The sequence below is a fragment of the Eriocheir sinensis genome, unplaced genomic scaffold (genome assembly GCF_024679095.1).
Source record: "Eriocheir sinensis breed Jianghai 21 unplaced genomic scaffold, ASM2467909v1 Scaffold113, whole genome shotgun sequence".
NCBI lineage: Eukaryota > Metazoa > Arthropoda > Malacostraca > Decapoda > Varunidae > Eriocheir > Eriocheir sinensis.
The window spans coordinates 408,945-436,575 of record NW_026110441.1 but is presented as its reverse complement, the minus strand read 5'-3'; the positions used below and the strand labels follow the sequence as shown (position 1 = coordinate 436,575).

The following is a 27,631-nucleotide window of genomic DNA, read 5'->3' as shown; positions in this document are numbered from 1 at the left end:
TAATTATTTTCCACGGGTCGGAACCAATAAGCGCTTTTACATGGATTTCAATACCTCGAGGTTCGTAATCCTCGCGTTTAGCGCCATATCTTTGGAATGAAGCAAGCGCGAAACTCGAGAGGGTAGCTACTGTATATGCTATCATTGTCAGAGATATGGCCATCTTGAGACTTGAGACTGTACTGTTAAGAGAAATGGAAAAGTCCCAAAATGTTTCAAATGCTCTGGCAATCATAAATCGAAGGAGTGCTCCATGGCTGAGAAGAAATGCATAAATTGTGTGAGGTACAAGCAGCCTGAAATCAACCAATCGGCGAATGACCAGAGTTGTGTAGTTCTCCAGACTGAAATTGAGAAAATTCATAACATAACCGATCACGGCTATTAATTAGTGTTTGTACTCAAAGATAAACTGTGTGATAAATGTTCAGTGAGTTGGAAATAATCGTTGGATATTTAATTGTGATATAACGAAAATATCGATCAGACATAAAAACTGAACCATGGATATTTGATATTATTTGTGAAAGCAATTAAGACTCTCACTCACTGCGATGCTTAGAGAATAAGTGCATCGAGGATTATTATTGGGGCTAACATTGAAATTGTTGACGGCCCTCGATCGTAGAGCGCAGCATCAGCGGCCTGAAACCTCATCAACGGTAAACGGGAATAGGAGAGTGTGGCCGCCGTGGTGTTTGCGTTCCTGGAGATCCTGACCCTCCCTCCTAGAGCACAAAAACACTGTTGTATCGGCACCATTTTGAAGGTAGTGCGTCTTTCTCGGTAACAACATGGCAGCTGTGGTGAGGGTGCCCAACTCTCCTTTTCCATGGCTCTGTGTGTCTGTTGCTATTACAAAAGTAATGCTGGAAAGGGGACGCCGTGTTCCTGTTCCACATCATCATTCCAGCGATGCCCCATGGTCCTGTGAAGGCACTTGTTGCCATAGGCACCAACATGCTTCTTCAAGGCACTGTTCAGTGTGCATGTCTCCTTACCACAGAGTAAGACTGAACTGTGTCCTCCAGTAACAGGGCTGTCATCTAGAGGGCTGTAGGATCCCCCCCCCCCCCTAGGTTTTTTATATCGGCCTGAAAATGACCTAAAAGTCTTGATTTAAAATACAACAACTTCCACCACTTATGTATTCTCACTTGGTCATCACCCTCCCCCCCCCTACCTTTAACTTATGATGACCCCCGAAAAAGGATTGCCAAAATTACCGGCATGAGTATATAGGCCTTCAAGCGACTGGAGCTTTAATTGTTTTGGCCCAGGAGACCTTCAGTCCCAGAGGCCTCGGTCGCTGCCTCATGCAGCACCTCGAGAGCCATCACCAGACCCCCAGGGATTCCACGAGGCGTACAGCAACGGTAGCAAAAGCAAGGTGAGTGACCTTGATGGCGCCAACAGAACAACGGTTTGGTGGACAACTTTGCCCAATAGTCAGTCCACGCACGTGTTGAAAAGTGGCGCGGCAAGGGAAGGAGACGGAACCGCCGCCCCCACACACGGCAGCAGAGCCAATTAAGGCCATCACAGGGCCAGTGGTCCTTGTAGGGGGGGGACAGAGCCAAGGCCATCACAGGGCCAGTGGTCCTTGTAGGGGGGGGACAGAGCCAAGGCCATCACAGGGCCAGTGGTCCTTGTAGGGGGGGACAGAGCCAAGGCCATCACAGGGCCAGTGGTCCTTGTAGGAGGGGGACAGAACCAAGGCCATCACAGGGCCAGTGGTCCTTGTAGGGGGGGGACAGAGCCAAGGCCATCACAGGGCCAGTCCTGGGGGGGGACAGAGCCAAGGCCATCATCACAGGGCCAGTCCCCTTGTAGGAGGGGGACAGAACCAAGGCCATCACAGGGCCAGTGGTCCTTGTAGGGGGGGGGACAGAGCCAAGGCCATCACAGGGCCAGTGGTCCTTGTAGGAGGGGGACAGAGCCAAGGCCATCACAGGGCCTGCAGTGGTCCTTGCAGGGGGGCAGCAGCCGCAGCTGTTGGAGTGTTTTTGAGAAATATTTGACGCCTTGAAAACACTGGGGGCTGTAGCCCCTCAAAAGAATTACGGCCCTGCCCGGATCTGTAGAATGTTCCATCTGGAAAATATGAAAGAAAACTAAAACCAAAACTTTAAATGAGAAAGAGGTGAATATTAGTACATCCATGAGGAAGGTACGTGATGAGGCAGAAAAGACAGGAGTGTACTACCATTGTATCTTTTTAGTTTCATGGTGCTGTTACGCCAGGGGATATATTCTTGGGGGTATCTGTGTTGTTTGTGTGTGGGGTGCTAGTTTGGGGCACGGAGGACTGGTGAGGGCCGGCGGCGTGGGGTGCATCGCGGCGGCGGCCGGGCCGGGAGCCGCCGGCCGCCGCCCCCCCGCGGGGCAGGGAGGGAGAGTGGTCTGAGCTGCGAGAGACAAGGGACATACGCCGCTGCCCCTGCGTGCCCTGCTCCCGCTGTTGTGAGCCCTGTGCTGTGTCTGTGTCCCTCTGAGTACTGGGCGTTACTGTGCCTTGTAAACCAGTGTTCTGTACGTGTTGGAGCTGTTAAGTAAAGTGAAAAACTTGCTTTTGGGAGCCTCCTTGCCCAGCCTTGGCGGCCCTGGGGAGTGGCGGCGTGGTGTGTCTTGCTGTTCTGGGGTGTTCACGGCCCGTTGTGTGGTGGCCGGGGTTGGGCACACCGCCTGCCCGTGCTTGGAGTGTGGTGTAACAATAGTGACAATACCTACACCTGTATTACTACGTAGTTGTATAATCACATTCTGCCCTGCCTGGGGGTTGGGATGGCATGTTCCTCCCTTGTTGTTTACCTACAACAACAAACTATCAATCAATCACTCAAGAAATGTGAAGAGGCAGCCACGGACGGACAAGTTGGCGCGGCGGGAGGCAGCGGCCAGCAGGGTGTGTGTGTGTGTGTGTGTGTTGCTCAGCCTGAAGGTTTTCCCGGCCCTTTACCTGCAACAATAAACTATCAATCAATCAATCAATCAATCAAGAAATGTGAAGAGGCAGCCACGGACGGACAAGTGGGGCCGTTGGCGCGGCGGGAGGCAGCGGCCAGCAGGGTGTGTGTGTGTGTGTGTGTGTGTCGCCGAGCTGCTCAGCCTGAAGGTTTGCCGCCGCTGGACGTGGTGAGCACCTTGGAGAGGGCGTGGCTGTGGGCGGGGTGTGGCTGTGACAGTGTGGTCGTGACGGGGGTGGCTGTGGCATGAGGGGCGAGAGGTGTGGCTCCAGCAGCCCCGCGTGTACACAGGAGCCCTGCAGCACACCCTTGACCTTGGCTACAGGGGGTGTGGCTGTGGCTGTGGGGTGTGTGTGTGTGTGTGTGTGTGGTGGGGGTGTGGCACGAGGGCGGGGTGTGGCTCCAGCATGGCTGTGGCTGTGACAGTGTGGTCGTGACGGGGGTGGCTGTGGCGGGGTGTGGGACGAGGGGCGAGAGGTGTGGCTCCAGCAGCCCTGCAGCACACCCTTGACCTTCAGTACAAGTTGGCGCTCCTGGTGCACCTCCCAGCCGTTAGTTTCCTTTACTAAAGTGGTAATAATGTGCCCGGGCAGCAGTGTGGCTTGCCCGCGGGGTGTGGCGTCCCTGCGCGGCGCCCCGCCACTCACAGAGTCATGGATAACACTGCAGACAGACACTTTCTCCCAGAATTAGAGATTGAAGGGTACAAGTTACTCCACCAAGATCGAATAGGCGGGAAGGGGGGTGGGGTCGCACTCTTCGTCAGGGACAATCTTAAGTGTGTCATTAACAACTCAATCAAGGAAGATGGCAATACAGAATCCCTCTGGGTAGAAATTATAGGTAGGAAGGAGAAGCTTGTCATCAGAGTACTTTACAGACCGCCCAACCTTACCAGGGACAGTAGCCAACCCCTTTTACAAGAAATCAGTAGGGCGTCAAGATATAGGAATGTGTGTGTAATTGGGGATTTCAATTATAGGAACATGGTACGCTTAGTTAGTGATTAGCTCACGCATGTGAGACCAGGTTCACCACGCGTGGTTATTTATTTTTTTTAGAACACGCACCTTTACCTAATACTATACCCAGCCCAAACCTTCACAAAACCCTTTAGGTAAAGGTGCGTGTTCTAAAAAAAAAATAATAACCACGTGTGGTGGACCTGGTCTCACATGCGTGGGCTAATCGCTAACCAAGCGTTAGATAGTCGGCAACACTGCTCACGGCGGCGGTCGCTGCCAGAGGAGGCTTTTGTGAAATATTATTCCCTATTTTCAACAATAAATAGTCCCTGAGTTGGATTCTTTCTCCTTTCCAGAAGTCACTTGTCACTGCACTGCATCCAGGGACCAAAAAGAAATCCATGATGTAAGTATTAACTTTGCCAGAGGTGGCTAAGGTTTCGTGAATTTTCCCTAAACCAAGCCTGCCTTGACCTAAAGTAACCTAGCCTACCTATGGGCCTAGCCGCCTGCAGCCACGCTGGTTTCCACACACTTCATGGCTATCTTCACAGTTGTTTTGGTTCACCAAGCCTGACGCCGAGGACGCGTTTATGGCTGAAAACTTGTTATATTCAATAGCGACATTTGAAATTTGGTGCGCACAGCGATCCCGGATATGGCCCTTTTTTTAAAATATTTATTTATTTTATTTATTCATTTATTTATTTTTTTAAGTGTCGGCCTTCAGCACCAGTAGGCTTTCTTGAGGGGCCTGGATGGTGGTCGGCCCCAGCCCGTCATGGTTCAGGCAAGTGTTTTATATATAGTGGCGCCATCTTTTCTTGGCTCACGCTGACCCCTGCAACTCCTTCCTGATTCACTTGGACGGTTTCCTCTAAAGTCTGGGTTGATGGGTGGTCTTCAGGACAGCATGTGGGTAGTCTAAGGTCACTCGGCGGTGACTGAAAAATCCCAATTGTTAGCGTGGGGATTTGAACCCGCGTCGTCCATCACGCGGTGAATGTGGAGCCCACAAGCTACTACTCAGCCGCCTACCCAGCCGTAGTGAAGGGTTTAAGGCGGTGTCACACTGGTTGTTCTCCTCTAACCGTTGTGGCTACTGGCAACGTTTGTACGCCCATCCAGGAGAGAGTTGTCGGTTGTCCGTAAGTTGGTGTCACACTGGGCCTTTTTCTTCCACCGCGTTGGCGGCCGCTTGGGCAACCGGCAACTTTTCCGGGTGTGCATCACACATATGATGGCTGAGTCGACAGCGTGACGGCGCTGCGTTCAGGACGATGTGAGTTCAATCCCCGCCCGGTGCCACCAAGCTGGGATTTTTCAGCTGCTGCCGAGTGGCTTAAAACTACCCACATGCTGTCCAGAAGACCACCTATCAACCCGGACTCTAGATTGTAGGATTAAAGATGAGCTCCGAGAGGGCACCATGGGCCAATGCAAGATGTCGCCACTATAAACACTGGCCTGCGCCACAACGGGCTGGGCCATACCATCAGGCCCCTAAAAAAAAAACAAGCCTACTGGTGCCACAGTCGAAGATATATATATATATATATATATATATATATATATATATATATATATATATATATATATATATATATATATATATATATATATATATATATATCTATATATATATATATAGAAGGGTGTGGGGGGGAGGGGTAGAAGGGAGGGTCAGGTCATGTCATGACACACATACACACAGAAAGGGAAATGAGAAAGGTGAGGGGAGGTAGGGGCTGAAGGGAGAGTCAAGTCATGGCTTGACCTGAGTCAGGTCATATCCTGACCAAAGCCCTGATCTGACTCTCCTTTCTGTCCCTCCCTCCCCACACCATTCTCATTTCCCTTGTGTGTGTGTGTGTGTCAGAGGTCTGCGTGGGCACTTAATTTTGTCCCGCACCTGCCCCGCGCCCGCAGCAATGTGCCCACACCCGCCCCACACCCGCAGAATATTTTATAAAGAACCCGCACACCTACCCTGCACCCGCAAATGCTACCCAAATCCTACCTACACAATAAACTTGTAGTTTTCTAAACACACACACACACACACACACTCTGTGACCGGCTGACCCCTGGCTAATTACAGCCGCACCCTGAGTGACCCATCAGGTCGAGAACTATCAGTTTCCTGCCACTAATGACCTAAGTAGCCATGCCCCTCAATTAACACCTAAGCATCAGGTCATATAATCCCCATTCCTTAATCTTCATACCCTCAAAGTTCACTTCACACGTACCTGACTACCTGTACTACCTGACCCTACCTGACCTGTGAGGTCCAAAGATCCTGGCGGCCCCGCCCTGTAATCTGAAAGCATCTGCCACCCGCACACACTCCACGCCCACAAAAAATATACCCACACCTGCCTCGTGCCCGCGCCTGCAAGTATGGGCGCCCGTGGGCCCCACACCCGTGGACTACCCATGCAGACTTATGGTGTGTGTGCGTGTGTGTGTGTGTGTGTGTGTGAGACATGATGAAGCAGGTTTATTTAGTAGATACTCAGCTCACAGTCTGAAAAGAAAAGGAACTACTAGGTAACATACTAAGCTCAGCAACAGTGAATGCTGAGGTTGCGTGAGAAACGTTACCGCAAGCGTCGGCAACGTTTCTCGCACTACGCATGTAACATGTGTGACGGAGCCTGTGGCCTACTGGAGTCTCTTACAAGATATTTTAGGGCATCATTAGTAAGGTATTAGGAATCCTATTTATGTTATAGAGTTATGTTATTTTTCTCCCGTGCATAAGTTATCCATGGGAAAAATGCTAAGAAAACGTCACACACCTTACACTCAAAGTATTTTCACTTCAAGACCGTGCCACAGTCTGACCATATAGTTGTATGTGAACAATTAGTGATAATTAAAATTAAAAAGTTGTGATTTATATAAAAATCAAGGACAGCTTTCCAAACACAAGCTTACTTAGCTAAAACACTGACATGTAAATCACAAAATTCAGCATGAATTAATATGCGGTGACATGCTATGACATTATCAAATGCCTCACACTGAAGAGACTGTTCTTACAAAAAATATGTCCAGATTCGTAAAATTCAAGGTTCCAGCTTTAATTTAGTATGTAATACATATATTTTAGATCAATTCTGAGATTCACACTAAAGGTTGACGTTTTTGTGGGATGACCCAATATACTAAAATATTACAACGACTAGAATTATGATGTCGAATAATAACACAATAAATATGAAGTACAAACTTTATACCCGTTACCCTCTTACAGTGTCGCTGTCTGCACCATGTTTGTTTACGTCTCAAAGCAGTACTCTTGAGTCTTAAGAGGGACTGTTCTGGTAGGTCCCAGCATATATTAAGGCTTTTCAGTGTAAAATATTGGGGTTAGTAATGATCTGAATACATAGGAAACTTTCAAAATGGCCTCATAGAAGGGAAGGCTATGAATGTCGGGCCAAAAGTCTTCACCTGACACTCTTACTTTAAACCCATTTATTGTATATATTTTTTTTCTTCACATGCCTGCCCAAATTTTGGGTGTGCGTCTTATAAGCTGTCAAATACAGTATTTATTTTTAAGCATATTTTTGTGAAGTTGTGATCTTTGTGTCCCAACAGCCACGCTGGTGCTGTGCAGAAGTGAGGGTCTGAGGCGGTGCTGTGCTCAGCGCTCCCTGCGTCCTCACTGCCGCTGCCATCTGTTGCAGTGGAGGCTTCAAGGCAGGGCAGCAGCCTGAGTGCCCGGGACCAGCAGGAGCAGACTGTCTCTGGTGTGAGGATCAGGGGTGATCAGGAGAGCCACCACCACCACCACCACCTTGCTGCTGGCACCTCCAGCCATAAAGGAAAGGGAAAGTTTGAGTGCAGGAAGACTTGAGACAGAACAGGACCACTAGACACAGCCTTGCACACACTGCTGAAGGAAACCATGACTGGCAAGAGTGTGGGAAAAGACTCTCTGGGAAGGGTGACCTCACCAAGTACACCCACACACTATGGAGGAAGACCTCATGAATGCCGTGAGTGTGGCAAAAAGTTCAGTAGGAAGAGTACCCTCAACACACACACCCTTACACACACTGGTGAAAGACCTTATGAATGCCGTGAGAGTGGGAAAAAGTTCAATAACAAGAGTACCCTCAAGGCACACACCCTTACACACACTGGTGAAAAACCTCATGAATGCCATGAGTGTGGGAAAAAGTTCAGTACGAAGAGTCACCTCAACACACACACCCTTACACACACTGGTGAAAGACCTCATGAATGCAAAGAGTGTGGCAAAAAGTTCACTCAGAAGAGTGCCCTCAACAGACACACCCTTACACACACTGGTGAAAGACCTCATGAATGCAAAGAGTGTGGCAAAAAGTTCACTCGGAAGAGTGTCCTCAACACACACACCCTTACACACACTGGTGAAAGACCTCATGAATGCCATGAGTGTGGCAAAAAGTTCACTCAGAAGAGTGACCTCAACACACACACCCTTACACACACTGGTGAAAGACCTCATGAATGCCATGAGTGTGGCAGAAAGTTCAGGTACAAGAGTACCCTCATCACACACTCCCTTACACACACTGGTGAAAGACCTCATGAATGCCATGAGTGTGGCAGAAAGTTCAGGTACAAGAGTACCCTCATCACACACTCGTTTACACACACTGGTGAAAGACCTCATGAATGCCATGAGTGTGGCAGAAAGTTCAGGTACGAGAGTGACCTCAACACACACACCCTTACACACGGGCAACATTCAGCGGAGTTTTCTGGCTTTGAGGAAAATAACAGTGAGCTGCAGAATAGATTATTGCAGAGAAGAGTGAAAGGGTTGGAGAGTGATTTTGAGGTGGTGATGAAGATGGTGAGTGAATTGAGAAGGGAGAGAGAGGAGGACAAGAGAAAGATAAGTGATTTAGAAGCGAGGGAGGTGGAGCTCAGGGATCAGCTGACGAATTGCATTGGGTGGGTGAAGGTGGAAACGTTGAATAAAGAACAGAATAAGTGGGAGGAGAAGCGAAATGATGAAAAAGTGGAAGTGCAGCAAAGAGTTAAGAAATTGAAACAGAAAGCTGATGGTGGTGGAGAGATGATGCAGAGGGGGAGTGTGCAGAACTTTAAGGAGATTGTGGAGGAGCAGCTGGAGGAGAGGATGTCTGAGAAGGTGATCAAAGAAAATGAGGGACTGGTAAGAGGCACAGTCATTCTGTTGGACATCAAGGAGGAGGAGACACTGAGTACACAGCTGTGAGGGAGAACAACCTGAGAAATGCAGTGAGGATGGTCTTACAAAGGGAGAAGACCCCGAGTACACAGCTGAGAGATGCAGTGAGGATGGTCGTGCAAAGGGAGAAGACCCCGAGTACACAGCTGTGAGGGAGAACAACCTGAGAAATGCAGCGAAGATGGTCGTGCAAAGGGTACAAGAAGTGGGAAGTTATCTGCTGAAAGACATAGATGACTGTCAAGGATTGGAAAATACAATGGCGAAATAGATAGACCGGTTAGAATACGATTGAAGGCACAGTGAAGCAGATGCCCTGGCGGGAGAAGACACCAAAATGATGTGGCTGAGAAAAAAACAGAATGAACAAGAGTGAGTTAATTTGAATGAACTTAGAGGTGAGGTTTGTGATTTAAATGAAAAGAGATTGGAAGAAGAGAAGAGTGAGTTTTTTTGTAAAGTAATGGATATGAAAGTGAGAAAGTGGTTCATAGGGTTGAGAGGAAGGCGGGAATGAAACTAACAGAAAAGGAGGAAGGGTGGAAAGTGACATATATGAATATTTATGGAATAGTTTCATTATGGATAGAGTTTAATGACTATTTGAGAGACAAAGAACCTGATATTGTGGGGCTGACAGAAACTAAGTTGTGTGACCCAATTGAGGTGGTGGGGATTGGAGAAGGTGCTTACAACATATGGAGGAGAGACAGAAAGATAAAACAGGGAGGTGTGATATTGATGGTTAAAAAAGGCGTTAGGGTGGAGGAGGTGACTGAGGGTGAAGGCTTGGCAGAGGTGTTGAAAGTGAAAATTGTGGGAGCTGAAGGAAGAAGGAGGCATTATGTTGTAGGCTACATGCCCCCAAGAACAAGCGCATGGGGTGTGTGAAAATATGAACAAATGATACAAGACACAGTGAGTTGCCTGGATGGAATGTTGAGGAAGTGTGAGAGAAGAATTATAATAGGTGATTTCAACTGCAAGGAGGTGGAATGGGAGGATTGGCAGACGCAGGAAGCAGACGAGTCGTGGGGAGGAAGACTCCTGCACCTCCTGGTGGGGGGCATCTGCCCAGCCCTGGGGAGGCAGGTCACCCGGGCAGGATTGCTGACATGGCTGGTGGTGCTTAGGTCGATATGGGGGCTTTCGAGGGGCCGCCTGGGTGTGCTGCCTCCCCAGGGCTGAGGAAGACACTGCCCAGACACTCCGTGCCCTTTACGGCCCTCCCCAACTGCCCATTCCATTTCTACCGGACCAATAAAATGAAATAATAAGAGAAGCGTTTGGGTGACCTCCTCAGTGTGGCAGCTGGTGTTCTCTTGAGTCAGTGAGTGAGTGGCCTTGGTGCTGATCGGGTGTGTGTTGCGTCTAGCTCCACACAGAAAGTGTCGATATGGCTGTCAGGGCCAAGGGACTGGGGGATCTGTGTTACGTCTGTGCGGATTTCTCAGGCGAGAAGTGGATTGGATGCTGTTTGTGTACTAGGTGGTGTCATGTGAAGTGTGTTAATTTGACTGGAATCAAGGAAAATCAATTGGATATGCACCCCATGCCTCCATAAAGCATCTCTGACTACCATCATTATTGAAAAATTGGATGAATTCAAGCAAGAATTATCTAAAGAAATATCTGTGGTTAAGGATAAGGTTGAATCAAGGGGTGAGAAAGTGCAGGAAGAGCTGGGATCAGTTGTTGACATGCTTCCAGAACTGCCCGCCAATTGTAAAAGGCGCACCTAACATCACTGTAGCTGATCCAGGATTCAGTACGTTTCCTAACTAGTAGAAGGTAATGTTATAATTGTATTTCGTAAAGAGTCCTTATAACCAAAAACTAACTAAAAATATGGGTATTCTTTTTCTTGAACAGAACATTGAATAAACATAAAACAAACATATGAAAATACGTATAGCCACCGTTGCCAGGAGTGTTTTTGGAAAAATATTTGATGCCTTGAAAACATTGGTTGCTGTAGCACCCCCCACAAATTAAGGCCCTGCCCGGATCTGCAGAATGTTCCATCTGGAAAATATGAAAGGACGCTAAAACCAATTAAGACTTGAAATGAGTAAGAGGCGAATATTAATATATCCATGAGGAAGGTGAGGCAGAAAAGACAGGAGTGTACTACCATTGTATCTTTTTAGTTTCACCTGTATTACTACGTAGTTGTATAGAGGTTTTGCAGTGACGTCACGAAATAGCGTCGTCTGCAAACCCGCTGGTGGTCACCTCCCCAGCAGAGTGAGCAGACGGACCACGTGTGCCCCATCAACAAGACACTACCCGCGGGCAAATGGCAGGACCTTCGATCAGCATCATTTGTGTTAAGTGATTGCGCGAGATCGCTTGAGAATGCTATGAAGCTAAGATACATCGAAAAAATCAGTGCTTTTGGAGGAGACTGGTAGACTGGCTGTCTGTCTGGCTGGCTGGCTGGTTGCCTGGTGGGTTGATTGGCTGGCTGACTGGTAAACTGACTGACTGTCCAACTGACCGACTGGATGGTTGACTGGATGACTGACTGACTGGCTGATTGTTTGGCTGGCTGGCTGGTTGACTGGCTGATTGGTTGGTTGGCTGACTGTCTAGCTGGTCGGTTGACTGGCTGTCCCTCTGCCTGGCCGATCTGTTGCTGACCACTGATGCCTAAGTAGGCAGCACAGGCAGACAGACAGGTGAGGGCAGGTGACGGTAAGTCACCTTACACTACGCACTCTTGGTCACTTCTCTGCGTACACTTATATACTCCACCCAGTACTGAACTCTGTCCCTCTGTGCACTTTGCCTCCACTGAATTTTTTTTCCTATTTCTTTCCCCTGCTTGAGCACCGCCATGCGTGTTTACCTCCGCCTGCTCGTGTAAATCCCGTTCCAGAGTAATCCCCCGCCACACAATAAGTTAGGGGACCTGGGGCAATACCTAAATGAGTGTTACCTCATGTAATAATCTGATCAGTCTTGCCTGTAATATTTACCTCTGACAAAATGAGCACAGCAGAGTCGAGATGAAGCAGACGGCCGCCAGTTTTCCCTCCTCACAGCTGCAATATCCGCTTACCCCGCTCTTCTGGATTCGCTGGAAGTCTATAAAATGACACCGCATCTTTCACGTGTCGGTTAGAACATCCAACCGCACAGCATGCGTATCCCATGACAAACACACAGAGCACTTGTGCAGCCGCCACCAAGGTTTGTTTTGATAAGTGACCACCGCCACTGACCACCAAGATGGCCGTGCAGGCCCGCGCTACCCCCGCACCCCCACTGATGACGTCAGCTGCAAAACCTCTATAATCACATTCTGCCCTGCCTGGCCCATTGTATCTTTTTAGTTTCACCTGTATTACTACGTAGTTGTATAATCACATTCTGCCCTGCCTGGGGGTTGGGATGGCATGTTCCTCCCTTGTTGTTTACCTACAACAACAAACTATCAATCAATCACTCAAGAAATGTGAAGAGGCAGCCACGGACGGTCAAGTTGGCGCGGCGGGAGGCAGCGGCCAGCAGGCTGTGTGTGTGTGTGTGTGTGTCGCCGAGCTGCTCAGCCTGAAGGTTTGCCGCCGCCTGCAGCGCTGGACGTGGTGAGCACCTTGGATGAAGAGGGCGTGGGTGTGGGCGGGGCGTGAGCGTGGCTGTGGGCGGGGGCGTGAGCGTGGCTGTGGGTGGGGTGTGGCTGTGACAGTGTGGTCGTGGCGGGGTGCGGCACGAGGGGCGAGAGGTGTGGCTCCAGCAGCCCCGCGTGTACACAGGAGCCCTGCAGCACACCCTTGACCTTGGCTCAGTGTACACAGGAGCCCTGCAGCACACCCTTGACCTTCAGTACAAGTTGGCGCTCCTGGTGCACCTCCCAGCCGTTAGTTTCCTTTACTAAAGTGCTAATAATGTGCCCGGGCAGCAGTGTGGCTTGCCCGCGGGGTGTGGCGTCCCTGCGCAGCGCCCAGCCACGACAACGGCGGGGCGTGAAGGTTGCCACACGTATGTATCAACAACAGATCTGACAGATACAGCCAAATGAAATCAAACCAAGCCTGCCTTGACCTAAAGTAACCTAACCTAACCTGATGTACCTGACCTAGCCTGTCAATGGGCCTAGCCGCCTGCAGCCACGCTGGTTCCCACACCCTTCATGGCGATCTTCACAGTTGTTTTGATTCACCAAGCCTGCCTTGACCTAAAGTAACCTAACCTGATGTACCTGACCTAGCCTGTCAATGGGCCTAGCCGCCTGCAGCCACGCTGGTTCCCACACACTTCATGGCGATCTTCACAGATGTTTTGATTCACCAAGCCTGCCTTGACCTAAAGTAACCTAACCTAACCTGATGTACCTGACCTAGGCTACCTATGGGCCTAGCCGCCCGCAGCCACGCTGGTTGAAACTCATTGGCGATCTTCACAGATGTTTTTTCACCGCCTGCCCCTGACCTAAAGTAACCTAACCTAACCTGATGTACCTAGTGGCCTAACAGCCACGGTTTTTTTTTTTTTTCATGGCGATCTTCACAGTTGTTTTGATTCACCAAGCCTGCCTTGACCTAAAGTAACCTAACCTGATGTACCTGACCTAGCCTGCCAATGGGCCTAGCCGCCCGCAGCCACGCTGGTTCCCACACCCTTCATGGCGATCTTCACAGTTGTTTTGATTCACCAAGCCTGCCTTGACCTAAAGTAACCTAACCTAACCTAATGTACCTGACCAAGGCTACCTATGGGCCTCTTCCCTCGCCCCTCGTTGAAACTCATTGGGGTGGGTGTTAACACTTCCCTTCTATAGTGGAACAACGAAGTTTTTTTTGTTTTTTTTTTTTTTTTTAGCATTATTTCTTTTTGCTGCTGGAATTGTTGTTTATAAACAAAAAACAAACAGGTATCAGGTTACTGTATCGGGGTATCAAATAAATATATATCAGTATCGGTCGGGGTCATTTTGCAGTGGGTAATATCCCTATACCCTATACCCGTTACCCTCTAACAATGTCTGCACCATGTTTGTTTACGTCTCAAAGCAGTACTCTTGAGTCTAAGAGTTCTGGTAGGTCCCAGCATATATTAAGGTTTTTCAGTGTAAAATATTGGGGTTAATAATGATCTGAATACCTAGGAAACTTTCAAAATGGCCTGATGGAAGGGAAGGCTACGAATGTCGGGCCAAAAATCTTCACCTGACACTCTTACTTTAAACCCATTTATTATATATATATATATATATATATATATATATATATATATATATATATATATATATATATATATATATATATATATATATATATATATATTTTTTTTTTTCACATGCCTGCCCAAATTTTGGGTGTGCGTCTTATAAGCTGTCAAATACAGTATTTATTTTTAAGCATATTTTTGTGAAGTTGTGATCTTTGTGTCCCAACAGCCCCGCTGGTGCTGTGCAGAAGTGAGGGTCTGAGGCGGTGCTGTGCTCAGCGCTCCCTGCGTCCTCACTGCCACTGACTTCTGTTGCAGTGGAGGCTGCAAGGCTGGGCAGCAGGAGCAGACTGTCTCTGGTGTGAGGATCAGGGGTGATCAGGAGAGCCACCACCACCACCTTGCTGCTGGCATCTCCAGCCATAAAGGAAAGTTTGAGTTCAAGAAGAATTGAGACCAAGAGCAGGTCCACTAGACACAGCCTTGCAGACACTGGTGAAGGAAACCATGAGTGCCAAGAGTGTGGGAAAAGACTCCCTGGGAAGGGTGACCTCACCAAGTACACCCACACACTCTGGAGGAAGACCTCATGAATGCCGTGAGTGTGGCAAAACGTTCAGCAGGAAGAGTCACCTCAACACACACACCCTTACACACACTGGTGAAAGACCTCATGAATGCCGTGAGTGTGGCAAAAAGTTCAGCAGGAAGAGTGACTTCAAGAAACACACCCTTACACACACTGGTGAAATACCTCATGAATGCCATGAGTGTGGCAAAAAGTTCAGCAGGAAGAGTGACCTGAAGAAACACACCCTTACACACACTGGTGAAAGACCTCATGAATGCTGTGAGTGTGGCAAAAAGTTCACTCAGAAGAGTGTCCTCAACAGACACACCCTTACACACACTGGTGAAAGACCTCATGAATGCTGTGAGTGTGGCAAAAAGTTTAGTCACAAGAGGGACCTCAGCAGACACACCCTTACACACACTGGTGAAAGACCTCATGAATGCTTAGAGTGTGGCAAAAAGTTTAGTCAGAAGAGGGACCTCAGCAGACACACCCTTACACACACTGGTGCAAAACCTCATGAATGCCAAGAGTGTGGCAAAAAGTTCACTCAGAAGATTAACCTTGAGACACACACCCTTACACACACTGGTGAAAGACCTCATGAATGCCAAGAGTGTGGCAAAAAGTTCTATCAGAAGAGTGTCCTCAACCAACACACCCTTACACACACTGGTGAAAGACCTCATGAATGCCAAGAGTGTGGCAAAAAGTTCTATCAGAAAAGTGTCCTCAACCAACACACCCTTACACACACTGGTGAAAGACCTCATGAATGCCAAGAGTGTGGCAAGATGTTTCGTTCTACGTCTTATCTCAATGAGCACATGTACAGACACTCTGGCCTGAGAGAGTTCAAGTGTGATGTTTGTGGGAAGCATTTCAAAATGAAGCGGGATATTGCCCTCCACATGAAGATCCACTTCCCCTGAGGTGCTGTGTGTGGTGGTGGAAGGCAGCGGTTGGCAGCCACGTCCTGGTTCTGCTGACAGGTCATCTTCCTTGATACATCAGCATAAGGTAAGGCTGCCCCCTGTGGCTGGTGTGGGGAATTACATACACAGGTCAGGGCTGGCCGCTGCAGAATGCTTGCTGTCATTTCTGCATGGAGCATAATGAACTTGTGTTCCTCTGTGCCTCAAAGACTCAATTTCTCCACCTGACAACGCGACACAATCTTCCAGACATCTTTTCCCTCTTCTTCGGCAACACTCAGCCGTCCCCTTCTGGAGCACCAAACAGTGAGTTGGTGGGACGCGCTGACGCACAACATGTGTTTCAGACACTCTGCAGCCAACAGGGTGGTGAGGGGGGCGGAAAACTGCCATTCCCTTCACGCTCCCTGTGACTGAGTGTCGGTAATATGAAGTGTCCTTTACTCTGAAATAAATTGGGTGACTTCTACTTCGCTCCATGCAGAATTGACCTCTCTTTTGCTCACTTTACTTATATATGTATATTTAGAAGCGGCGATTAGTGGGATTTTTTTTCTACATATTTTATTCGTTGCCCTTAAGCTGCTTCCATTCTTGTAAAAAAAAAGAAATAAAAAAAAGTGGGGCGATAGCTTGGTGTCGTGCCAATGTTAGGTTATTACCCGTTATGATAGGTGGGTGCGTTGGGGTACAAGCCATGATGCAATGTGGAGTGGTGTACGCAGCTAAAGTATATATTTACCCTGCCGTGTTTTGTGTACAATGATAACTTGCAGGATAGTTTTTATATATTATTTAGCATCCCCTCATGACTAAAGGCTTATTTACTCCTGTGTTCTGGATTAGTCTTGCCAATACGATATTTTACGTTCGTTTTGATAATATTTTCATCATTTTTAACTTTTTTTTCATTTTGAGCTTATTTTCACCTTTTTCCTCAACATTCTTGCCTGTACAACTTTTCTTTATCTTTCACAGGTTAATTTGATTTCTTTTCCTCAGCTTCCAATGGTCTGATCTTTTTCCACCTTGATCCCTGCGGTGGTCAGCGTGCTTAGCTGGGAATCCATGAGCCAGGGTTCAAATCCCGGCCTGGGCAGTCAGCACCCACCTGGCCCAACCTTTCATCCTTCCATTTGAGCTGTCTGTGAATGGCTACCTGGGGAAACCCTGGCAAAGTAAACTGTGGTAACCTGGACTTCCCACGGGCCCTGTTACTTTGTTTCTACCCAGCCCAGGCTCCAGGGTCATTGTCATCATCATTTTGTTTACTCCATTTCTTTGTAGGAAGCTATATTTTTTTGTCTCTCAAGCATCTTCCTTTCCTCAATTTTTTACCGTGTCCTCATGTGTTGCTGGTGTTTCTTACTTCTCTTAGTAGCAACTCCTCATTATCTACTTCCATTGTTTTGTGTTAAATCATTTTGTACGCCAACTAGACTTGCTTAACTGTGGGTGCCGGGCGTGTCACGAGGAAAAGACTGAGGCCTACTGTGTTGCCTGGGTGTGGGAGGCGTCTTCTCCTGGCTGGTGGGACAGGAGGAGTCTTGTCCCAGCAGCAAGGAGGAGGTGGTGAAGGTCAAGACCAGAGCTGTCAGTAGTTTGCAATTTCACAGTGGCTTTGTAGTCGCCTGAACCAAACTATTCAACCTCCTACAATCCATAATGGCCAGGTTTTGGATGCAGCACCAGATACACAAGAGATTTCCAGTATGGTTTCCTCAAATTACTTAGATATGAACACCAAACACGACAAAGAATTTTCAGTCTTTGGTATTGGTTGGGAGGCAGACTAACCCCTCATGGCGAACTGTGAGAGTGGCTCTTAGTGTGGGAGGAATGTGGCTGATAAAACAGACAGGATCATTTACAGGCTGTGTGTCATGATGCTTTATTCTGCAAGGAACGAACAGTGTAACATTTCCCTTCTTCAGGTGGAGGTGTGGGCACTTCCGGAGGTCCTCCTGGGTGTGCTGTCTCCTGGGCTGAGGAGGACACTTCCCGGGAGTCTGGGATGACCTGCAGGGAAGACAAGACGTGAGGAAGAACCACAGCAGTGAAGGATCCTGAAGGTGCATCTCTAAGGGGAGGAATTGAACCCAAGCCTTCAGGGTGACACTGGGCAGCACACTAACTGGACCATCGATGGGCTGTAAGGGCACCACACACCTCGCAGAAGTGTGGCATGCATTTAGGATCATTGATGTGGCTGTGGGGGATGTCAACATACTGTGGGGTGACATTCTGTGGGTCCTGTGTGCTGTGGTGAGGTGAAGTCAGTCTCTCTCTCTCTCTCTCTCTCTCTCTCTCTCTCTCTCTCTCTCTCTCTGATTGATTGCTTCCCCCACCCCACAGGCTGTCCCTTCCTCAGCTCCTCCCTCTGAGGTCAGTTCCAACTTGACCAGTCAGGCGCCGCTTCCACCAGCTTTCTGTGAACCGCGTCTGGAGTTAATGACTGCTTCCGACATGTTAGTTTCCTTTGTTATTAGTAGTGTGACAAATAGCCCAGGAAGAAAGTAATTGAAAGTGAAGTTTGTGGATTATAACAATGGGCCAAAAAGTGTTTTCGTTTATGTGGTGGGTGGTTGCATGTCCCTTTGTGTGGGTTCCGCGCCTCTCCAAAATACATCACTCATATGTCAGCTGTTTACTATTTGAAACTGTGTATAAAATATTCTGTACATAATAAATAAGGTCACGTAGCACTCAGACTTTTTCCACCTTCAAGGGTAGGTTTGGCGTGCTGTGGGGAGGTAAACTATCGTAACCTGCAAGAGTACTGGGCTACACAGACACAGCATGTCACAAACTTTACCTTCACTGAAAGTTGTGAAGTTGCTGTTGGTGTTTGAGTTGTGACAGGCATCTCTAGGTGCGGAAGAGCTTGGAGCGCGGCCACACCTTGCTATACAGTCTTCTTCTCCACCCTGGAACAGAGAACACAAGCCATATAAGACTCTTCACCACAACACTGAGCTGGGACATTACCTGTTCAGCTCAGTCTCTTAACCCATCCACTGTAATTGGCATGGATTTGTCTTTCACTGGTAGCCTGGTAACATACAGTCCCAGGTCTTTCTCTGCCTCTGTGGTGGATAGTGGAGTGTTTCCCATGTGGTATTGGTGTGCTGGATATCCCTTCACTGGTAGCCTGGCAACATACACTCCCAGGTCTTTCTCTGCCTCTGTGGTGGATAGTGGTGTTTTCCCCATGTGGTATATGTGTGCTGGATATCCCTTCACTGGTAGCCTGGTAACATACAGTCCCAGGTCTTTCTCTGCCTCTGTGGTGGATAGTGTAGTGTTTCCCATGTGATTGGTGTGCTGGATATCCCCTCCCAAGATGCAGGACTTTACAATTTTCTTCACTGAATTGTAGCAGCCACTTTTTGTTCCACTCCTGTAGCTTGGTGAGGTCTTCTGGTAGGAAATCCAGTCAAGGGGTTAATACGCACACAGGGTCAGGTGCAAGATGTGCTTTGTAGGCATCTGTTTGTAAGTACTGTGTTTACATATGCAAGACTGTGGTGTGTGAAGGGTGAGCATGAAGCAATGGATGGACAGTGTAAGCATTCCTCAACTCGGGACTGGTAAACAAAACATGTGTAACAAATGAAAGAAGATAAGATGGAAGAGAAGATAAAGAAAATATGTCACAGCAATGGGTGAGGCAATCAATCTGAGAGAGAGAGAGAGAGAGAGAGAGAGAGAGAGAGAGAGAGAGAGAGAGAGAGAGAGAGAGAGAGAGAGAGAGAGAGAGAGAGAGAGAGAGAGAGAGAGAGACTGAGACTGAGACTGAGACTTCACCTCACCACAGCACACAGGACCCACAGAATGTCACCCCACAGTATGTTAACATTCCCCACAGCAACAGCAATGACCCTAAATGCATGCCACACTTTGGCGAGCTGTGTGGTGCTCTTACAGCCCATCGATGGTCCAGTCCAGAGAGTTGCCCATCTCACTGCGGTACTTCTCACCCCATATGGGTTTTGCCCGCCCAGATACGATATTACGCCTCCATATTGTACTTGGACGAAATACATGTCCCTTAACCATAATATGAAGGTAGTAAACAAAAGCATAATATACATACGCGCGATGTGTTTTGATGGCGGCCATATTGGGAAGTGAGCAGTGTTGCCAACGATCCGGTTAGCGATGGTACGCTAGGTTAGCGATGGTACGCTTAGTTAGCCATTAGCCCACGCATGTGAGACAGGTCCACCACGCGTAGTTTTTTTTTTTTTAACACGCACCTTTACCTAATACTATACCTGGCCCAAACCTTCACAAAAGCCTTTGGGTAAAGGTGCGTGTTCTAAAAAAATAATAACCACGCGTGGTGGACCTAGTCTCACATGCGTGGGCTAATCGCTAACTAAGCGTACCATCGCTAACCTAGTGTACCTCCGCTAACCGGATCGTTGGCAACGCTGCTCACATTGCAATGGCGTCGCCACGTAAACGCATCGCACGTATGTATAATATGCCTTTTCACTACCTTTACCACTTTTTCATTACTTTTAAGTTTTTCCGCCTTCATATTATGGTTAAGGGACATGTATTTCGTCCAATCAAGTACAATATGGAGGCGTAATATCGTATTTTGGAGGCGGGGAATGATTTTCAATGATTACCAAAACACTACCTTTTCAAAAATCGCTACCAGCGATTCTATCAATTTGCGAGGCATATATATGGGGTTCAAAATGCATAGAATTATGAGATCTAACCCATGGCTAGGGTGAGAAGTACCGCAGTGAGATGGGCAACTCTCTGGACATTTACATATTTGTGTCTCCAGTTAACGAATATCGGTTGTCACCGATAAGGTTTTCCATTATCAGTTATCGGTTATCGGGAATAAGGTTTTCTATTATCGTGCCCGGGTATGGTAAACACACACACACACACACACACACTCACCTCGCCCCGGGCACGGAGTCTTGGGGTCACCACTGGACGGAGGCTGCTGTGTGGAGTGCTGACTGTGACGGCGGCACCAGCACCAGCAGGGGTCACCAGCAGCAGCAGCAGGAGTCAGCAGGGGCAGCAGCAGAAACAGGAGTCAGCAGCAGCGAGTTTGCTCTTGCTGTACAGTGACCCGTTGGAGAGTCAGCCTTCATATCGCCACAACCTGGAAAAACAAAACAAAACAAGCAGTATCCATTACTAATCATCCTATTCCCTATTTCTTGCACACCACAGAAAACTCTTCATGGCTTCTATAATTCTCTCATTTGCTTCAGCACTGTCCCAGCAGCAGCAGCATCCATTCCCTCTCTGTTCCTGCAATCCTCCCATTCACCTCCCAGCCCATCAGTGCCACCCTCATCATCTCCGGCACCTCCCACACGCCAGCATCCATTCCATCTCTGTTCCTGCAATCCTCCCATTCACCTCCCAGCCCATCAGTGCCACCCTCATCATCTCCAGTACCTCCCACACACCAGCATCCATTCCCTCTCCGTTCTTGCAATCCTCCCATTCACCTCCCAGCCCATCAGTGCCACCCTCATCATCTCCAGTACCTCCCACACACCAGCATCCATTCCCTCTCCGTTCTTGCAATCCTCCCATTCACCTCCCAGCCCATCAGTGCCACCTCATCATCTCCAGTAACTCACAAACACCAGCATCCATTCCCTCTCCGTTCTTGCAATCCTCCCATTCACCTCCCAGCCCATCAGTGCCACCCTCATCATCTCCAGTACCTCCCACACACCAGCATCCATTCCCTCTCCGTTCTTGCAATCCTCCCATTCACCTCCCAGCCCATCAGTGCCACCCTCATCATCTCCGGCACCTCCCACACACCAGCATCCATTCCCTCTCCGTTCTTGCAATCCTTCCATTCACCTCCCAGCCCATCAGTGCCACCCTCATCATCTCCGGCACCTCCCACACACCAGCATCCATTCCCTCTCCGTTCTTGCAATCCTCCCATTCACCTCCCAGCCCATCAGTGCCACCCTCATCATATCCGTCCTTTCTCTCCGGTACCTCCCACACACCAGCATCACATACGCCACAGTTTCAACCACAACCCTGTCACACATCTGATACACTTTGCTGCGGGACTCAGACCACCTGTAATTTCTTGCATTCACATTCATACACTGCGCTCGAGCTTGGAAGAGAAGATCACCACCCAGGCTTCCATCATGCATGCTGACACACTGCGGGGCTTCCTTTTCCCTGTACCACTCCAAAGTAGTCTTTCGCTCCATCGCATGCTTCCACCTCCTCAGACCGTCACCTTTCACTGCACTGTCTATCTCTCTCTTCCACTTTCTCACATCCCATTCTAGACCCTCACTGTTCCTGTCAGTCACCTTCCATTCAAAGAAACGCCTCCCTTCCTCTCTGCTCACCCACCTGACTCGCATACCACTGTCACCAACCATTCGCATGCAGTTCTTAATCCATTTGCTCTCATGCACACGAGCTCATGTCTTCACACTTCATGTCTTGGTCTCGGTCATGGCCTTGTCCTGGTGACCTCAGGCGCCCCATCGCGGGTCCTCCTCCTCATATTCTCATCAGCTGTCATCACACACACTGCTCGGCAATGGCGTTATACCATTCATATCTTTCCTCACTGTCATACACCATCGCTCTATACTTTCCAGCTTGAATCACTTTTTTTCAATCCTTTTCCCTGGACTTATTCAATCATTTGTGCCTTTTTCCCCAGCACCGCGTGAGGAACACTTGGGCTGTCCTTGCAATGCTCTCTGTTTCCTTTTTGTCTCCCCAACACTGTGAACATTGTCCCGTTGTCCTACTCTAGCCTCCTGTCCCACTCCTACCTGCCTGTTACTTTCACACTGAGGCTGTTAACTCCCTCCCTGCCTCCACACAGCCCCAACACTGCATACTGCCCCGTTGTCCTCCTGTCCCACTCCTCCCTGCCTGTTACTCCCTCCCTGCCTCCACACTGCCCCGTTGTCCTCCTGTCCCACTCCTCCCTGCCTGTTACTGTCACACTGGGGCTGTTACTCACTCCCTGCCTCCACACAGCCCCGTTGTCCTCCTGTCCCTCCTCCTCCCTACTGTTACTGTCACCTGCCAGTTACTGTCACACTGAGGCTGTTACTCCCTCCCTGCCTCCACACTGCCCTGTTATCCTCCTGCCCCACTCCTCCCTGCCTGTTACTGTCACACTGAGGCTGTTACTCCCTCCCTGCCTCCACACAGCCCCAACACTGTGCACACTGCCCCGTTGTCCTCCTGTCCCACTCCTCCCTGCCAGTTACTGTCACACTGAGGCTGTTACTCCCTCCCTGCCTCCACACAGCCCCGTTGTCCTCCTGTCCCACTCCTCCCTGCCAGTTACTGTCACACTAAGGCTGTTACTCCCTTCCTGCCTCCCTCCCTCCCTGCCTCCACACAGCCCCGTTGTCCTCCTGTCCCACTCCTCCCTGCCAGTTACTGTCACACTAAGGCTGTTACTCCCTCCCTGCCTCCACACAGCCCCAACACTGTGCACACTGCCCCGTTGTCCCTCCTGCCCCTCCTCCCTGCCTGTTACTGTCACACACTGTGCTCCCTCTGCCTCTCACAGCTGCTGCATTCTACAGTTAGATGTTCCACTGTTTCTCTCTCGTGTCCTGCAGCCACAGCTCTGTTTCCAGCGTCCCTGTTCCTGACATTCGCCTCCAGGGTTCCCGTTCTTGCTTTAAACAACAGCTTGGTGCTCCCCCAGTCTCCTACATGCCAGTCCACACGTTGTTGTGAAGGACATCTTATTTTCTTGTCTCCACGCAGAGGATAAAGTAAAGGTAAAGTTTGGGGCACACTCTATAGCTGCGCGTGGCCCCGGTGCTCATATGCGTCTCCTTGCCCCTTGAGCCTGGGGGAGGAGCCAGCACCCCGGGGCACAGGGCAGGGGGGACGCCCGGGTTGCCACCTCGGAGGAATTATATACATGGAGTGGCCCTCAGCGGGTCGCTCTTCACTGTGAGGTGAAGCAAGGGGGAAAGGGGGCGGAGCTTAGCTGGTGGGCGGAACCAGCAATTCTACCCAAAACACTGGATGCCATATTTCTTCCACATATCATATGTTTTTTAGTTATTCAGCTGCTGCAGTATATACACAAAGGATATATGTACAGGTTTTAATACAAATACACTAGAATTTCCTTGTCTTTATTCCGTAGAAGAAATGTTCCACACTCACCTTATTTGATCCCTCACACTTCCTCTGTATAAAGTTCATTATATAATGACCATGGCCTTATTTATCAAAGGCATGTACAGCCTTCTATGTAGAGCGTCGCAGATTTGATCAAAACTCACTACGAGTAAATAGAAGGAAGTATTGGGGCAGGAAAGAGAAAAACTTACCCATACGCAAATAACATGTATTTTTGACTCGATTGACGTCAACTAACCGCGTTACACAATCATGCAAGTCATTGTTAGATTTATATTATCCAGTAAATGGAGACAATACAACATACAGGTCAGGCACCAGATACTGAGATGGGTTGGTTACATGTTTTTAGGGAGAGAAATGGTTGTGGAATGGTGGATATGTCTTGATCACCAGAGATGAAAAAAAAGACTTACAAGAGTGGAATAAGTAACAAAAGATAACTCCTGTAAGAGAGAGAGAGAGAGGATGTGATAGAATGAGAGAATAAGAATGTGTGTGTGTGTGTGTGTGTGTGAGAGAGAGAGAGAGAGAGAGAGAGAGAGAGAGAGAGAGAGAGAGAGAGAGAGAGAGAGAGAAAGAGAGATGTAATGAGAATTATATATAGAGAGAAAGAGAAAGAGAATGAGATTATAGGAATTAGAGAATGAGAGAGGGAATGGAAATAGCAGAATGGGAGAGAGGGAATAAGAATGAGATTAAGAGGAAATGAAAATGAGGGAGAATGAAATGAGGGAGAATGATAATGAGAATGAGAAACAGAGAGACTGAGAGAGAATGAGAATGAGATTGAGAGAATGTGAGAAAAAGAATGTCAGAGAGAATGAGAGAATGTTGGAGAGAGAGAGAGAGAGAGAGAGAGAGAGAGAGAGAGAATCAAATGAAAGAAAGAATGAGATGGCAAGCTTCAAAGAGAAAGTAAAGAGATGAAGATGGAGAGATTAATAAACAAATTAGAGAAATAACACATGAAACAAAACAGTGTGAGATAAAGATAGGAAAAGAGTAACTGAAGAAAAGAAGGGAACCATGAAAAAAATGAGAGAAACACAGACAAATATACTCTCTCTCTCTCTCTCTCTCTCTCTCCGGTATATTATAAGCAATGAGTTCCATCATTACGTGTCCGTGGTGCAGTGGTTAGCGTGGTCTGGGTTTGAACCCCGGCCCGGGCAGTCGGCGTGCAGTCCACCCAGCTGTTCATCCTTCCTTTCGGGCTGGTCGATAAATGGGTACCTGGGGACACCTGGGAAAGGCACGCTGGGGTAACCCTGGTGACACACTGGCCCTGCGTCCCGGGGTGATGGGGACGGCTGAGTGTTGTCGAAGAACAGGGGAAAGATGTCTGGAGAAATTGAGTTTTTGAGGCACTGAAGGTCACCAAGTTCCCTGTGCCCCATTAAGAAATGACGGCAAGGCCAGAGGCCAGGTGTTCCGCAGCGTCCAGCCCTGAGCTGTGTAATTCCTCCCTATGCATCTGCCCAAGGTAAACCTGCCATGGGCGGCAGGCTTACCTTAGGCAGATGCATCGAGGAAAACAGCTGTTTGGTCAGGCCTGTCAGCAGAACCAGGATGGGCTACCAAATGCTGCCCCCCACCACATATATTACTTTGGTTGAGTTTATGAAAAGGTCCATGTTTTTAGTCCACAATATATTTATCTGTGAAGCACAACACGAACGGTGTATACAAGCCGCGGACGAGACGAGTGACAAACGTGTGGATGTCGCGGCTGCCAGCCTGTAACTGACCACTGCTGGCAGAGAGAAGTGCAAGCTATACAGAATTGTACTGTCACGTGATTCTTGAGTCATATGGAAAGTTCCGTGCATAACACTTACAGCAGCACAACACAACACCTCAGGGGAAGTGGATCTTCATGTGCCGAGCAATATCCTGCTTGGTCTTGAAATGCTTCTTACAAACATCACACTTGAACTCTCTCAGGCCAGAGTGTCTGAAGATGTGCTTGTTCAACACAGACATAGAAATGAACCTCTTGCCACACTCTTGGCATTCATGAGGTCTTTCACCAGTGTGTGTAAGGGTGTGTTTCTTGAGGTTACCCTTCTGATTGAACGTTTTGCCACACTCACGGCATTCATGAGGTCTTTCTCCAGTGTGTGTAAGGGTGTGTTTCTTGAGGTCACACTTCCTACTGAACTTTTTGCCACACTCACGGCATTCATGAGGTCTTTCACCAGTGTGTGTAAGGGTGTGTGTGTTGAGGTTACTCCTCTGATTGAACTTTTTGCCACACTCACAGCATTCATGAGGTCTTTCACCAGTGTGTGTAAGGGTGTGTTTCTTGAGGTCACTCTTACTGCTGAACGTTTTGTCACACTCACGGCATTCATGAGGTCTTTCTCCAGTGTGTGTAAGGGTGTGTTTCTTGAGGTCACACTTCCTACTGAACTTTTTGCCACACTCATGGCATTCATGAGGTCTTTCACAGGTGTGTGTAAGGGTGTGTCTGATGAGGTTACTCCTCTGATTGAACGTTTTCCCACACTCACGGCATTCATGAGGTCTTTCACCAGTGTGTATCAGGGTGTGTGTGTTGAGGTCCCTCTTTCTACTGAACTTTTTGCCACACTCACAGCATTCATGAGGTCTTCCTCCAGAGTGTGTGGGTGTAGTTGGTGAGGTCACCCTTCCCAGGGAGTCTTTTCCCACACTCTTGGCACTCATGGTTTCCTTCACCAGTGTGTGCAAGGCTGTGTCTAGTGGACCTGCTCTCACTCTCAAGTCTTCTTGCACTCAAACTTTTCCTTTCCTTTATGGCTGGAGATGCCAGCAGCAAGGTGGTGGTGGTGGTGGTGGTGGTGAGGAGGCTCTCGTGATCACCCCTAATCCTCACACCACAGACAGTCTGTTCCTGCTGGTGCCCTGCCTTGCAGCCTCCACTGCAACAGAGATCAGCGGCAGCAAAGACGCAGGGAGCGCTGAGCACAGCACCGCCTCAGACCCTCACTTCTGCACAGCACCGGCGGGGCTGTGGGGACAAAGATCACATCCTCATAGAAACATGATTCAAAATAAAAAAAGCAGCTGCAAATTACTAAAATGTATAACAAAGTATATCAGTTACAAGTTGTCAACCACAATATTGTGAAAACTACACCAAATAAACTGGGTCAAAATAGACCCAGAGTAATGAATTAACTGCCTTCAACATTTTGGAGGCACCGTGTAGCAGGCAGCTGAAAAGCACCTTGTAAAGACCTTCAGGAAAAGGGAAACTGAAAACCAAGAAGGGCAGAACCACCCCCGAGAACAGACACCATAAAAAGGACATCAGGGAGAGAATACAATTGAAAAGTGCACAGAGCAGTGCTCTTCAAACTGGGCGTGCCGGCCACCCTCAGGTGGGCGAGATTAACCAAGGGATGGACGGCCGTCTTGGCGGGACAAGTGGGTGGACGAGACCATGCCAGCGTGTCGGGATACATGGATACACGAAATGAACATGAGCCAAACACCTCATACTGACCCCCTGAACACGTCCAGTTACTGCTCCTTTCCTTCACAGCAGTGGTTGCCAACACACCCAGTTACTGTTCCTTTCCTTCACAGCAGTGGTTGCCAACACACCCAGTTACTGTTCCTTTCCTTCACAGCAGTGGTTGCCAACACAC

General features: G+C 48.6%; 3 protein-coding genes and 3 long non-coding RNA genes across 26 annotated transcripts; 2 read left to right on the top strand and 4 right to left on the bottom strand.

The window, feature by feature from the left end:
• Positions 1–2,387: 2,387 nt before the first annotated feature.
• On the top strand, positions 2,388–14,829 carry LOC126989310 (zinc finger protein 157-like). Of its 13 annotated transcripts, none has more exons than XM_050847947.1 (5): positions 2,448–2,463; positions 4,288–4,337; positions 7,194–7,263; positions 7,544–10,943; positions 14,554–14,829. In XM_050847947.1, the coding sequence occupies exon 4, from the start codon at positions 7,854–7,856 to the stop codon at positions 9,177–9,179; it is 1,326 nt and encodes a 441-aa protein (XP_050703904.1). In that variant the 5' UTR covers positions 2,448–2,463; positions 4,288–4,337; positions 7,194–7,263; positions 7,544–7,853; the 3' UTR covers positions 9,180–10,943; positions 14,554–14,829. The 13 variants fall into 13 exon arrangements, with proteins under 13 accessions (XP_050703897.1, XP_050703904.1, XP_050703901.1 ...); XM_050847948.1 differs by lacking the exon at positions 2,448–2,463 and adding an exon at positions 2,745–2,905; XM_050847945.1 differs by lacking the exon at positions 2,448–2,463 and adding an exon at positions 2,935–3,135.
• LOC126989317 (uncharacterized) lies at positions 8,039–15,809 on the bottom strand. 2 transcript variants are annotated; one of them, XR_007743180.1, is made up of 5 exons: positions 15,667–15,809; positions 15,415–15,582; positions 15,163–15,330; positions 8,269–8,436; positions 8,039–8,184 (listed from the first exon to the last, which is right to left on the bottom strand). It is a non-coding gene; the product is annotated as an uncharacterized LOC126989317 (long non-coding RNA). The 2 variants fall into 2 exon arrangements; XR_007743181.1 differs by having other exon boundaries at positions 8,124–8,268; positions 8,353–8,436.
• LOC126989316 (uncharacterized) lies at positions 12,750–13,942 on the bottom strand. 2 transcript variants are annotated; one of them, XR_007743178.1, is made up of 3 exons: positions 13,712–13,942; positions 12,976–13,475; positions 12,750–12,933 (listed from the first exon to the last, which is right to left on the bottom strand). It is a non-coding gene; the product is annotated as an uncharacterized LOC126989316 (long non-coding RNA). The 2 variants fall into 2 exon arrangements; XR_007743179.1 differs by having other exon boundaries at positions 12,976–13,494; positions 13,726–13,942.
• LOC126989313 (zinc finger protein OZF-like) lies at positions 14,832–18,536 on the top strand. 2 transcript variants are annotated; one of them, XM_050847953.1, is made up of 3 exons: positions 14,832–15,918; positions 16,836–17,079; positions 17,768–18,536. In XM_050847953.1, exon 1 carries the CDS (start codon positions 14,832–14,834, stop codon positions 15,828–15,830), a length of 999 nt encoding a protein of 332 aa, XP_050703910.1. In that variant the 3' UTR covers positions 15,831–15,918; positions 16,836–17,079; positions 17,768–18,536. The 2 variants fall into 2 exon arrangements, with proteins under 2 accessions (XP_050703910.1, XP_050703909.1); XM_050847952.1 differs by lacking the exon at positions 16,836–17,079.
• LOC126989315 (uncharacterized) lies at positions 18,138–22,400 on the bottom strand. 6 transcript variants are annotated; one of them, XR_007743172.1, is made up of 5 exons: positions 21,533–22,400; positions 21,237–21,441; positions 20,763–21,144; positions 18,649–18,760; positions 18,138–18,262 (listed from the first exon to the last, which is right to left on the bottom strand). It is a non-coding gene; the product is annotated as an uncharacterized LOC126989315 (long non-coding RNA). The 6 variants fall into 6 exon arrangements; XR_007743175.1 differs by having other exon boundaries at positions 21,717–22,400; XR_007743174.1 differs by having other exon boundaries at positions 21,329–21,441; positions 21,533–22,397.
• Positions 22,401–24,631: 2,231 nt separating this feature from the next.
• LOC126989302 (zinc finger protein 211-like) lies at positions 24,632–27,231 on the bottom strand. Its single transcript, XM_050847934.1, has one exon. It carries the CDS (start codon positions 26,682–26,684, stop codon positions 25,854–25,856), a length of 831 nt encoding a protein of 276 aa, XP_050703891.1. The 5' UTR covers positions 26,685–27,231; the 3' UTR covers positions 24,632–25,853.
• Between the last annotated feature and the right edge of the window lie 400 nt (positions 27,232–27,631).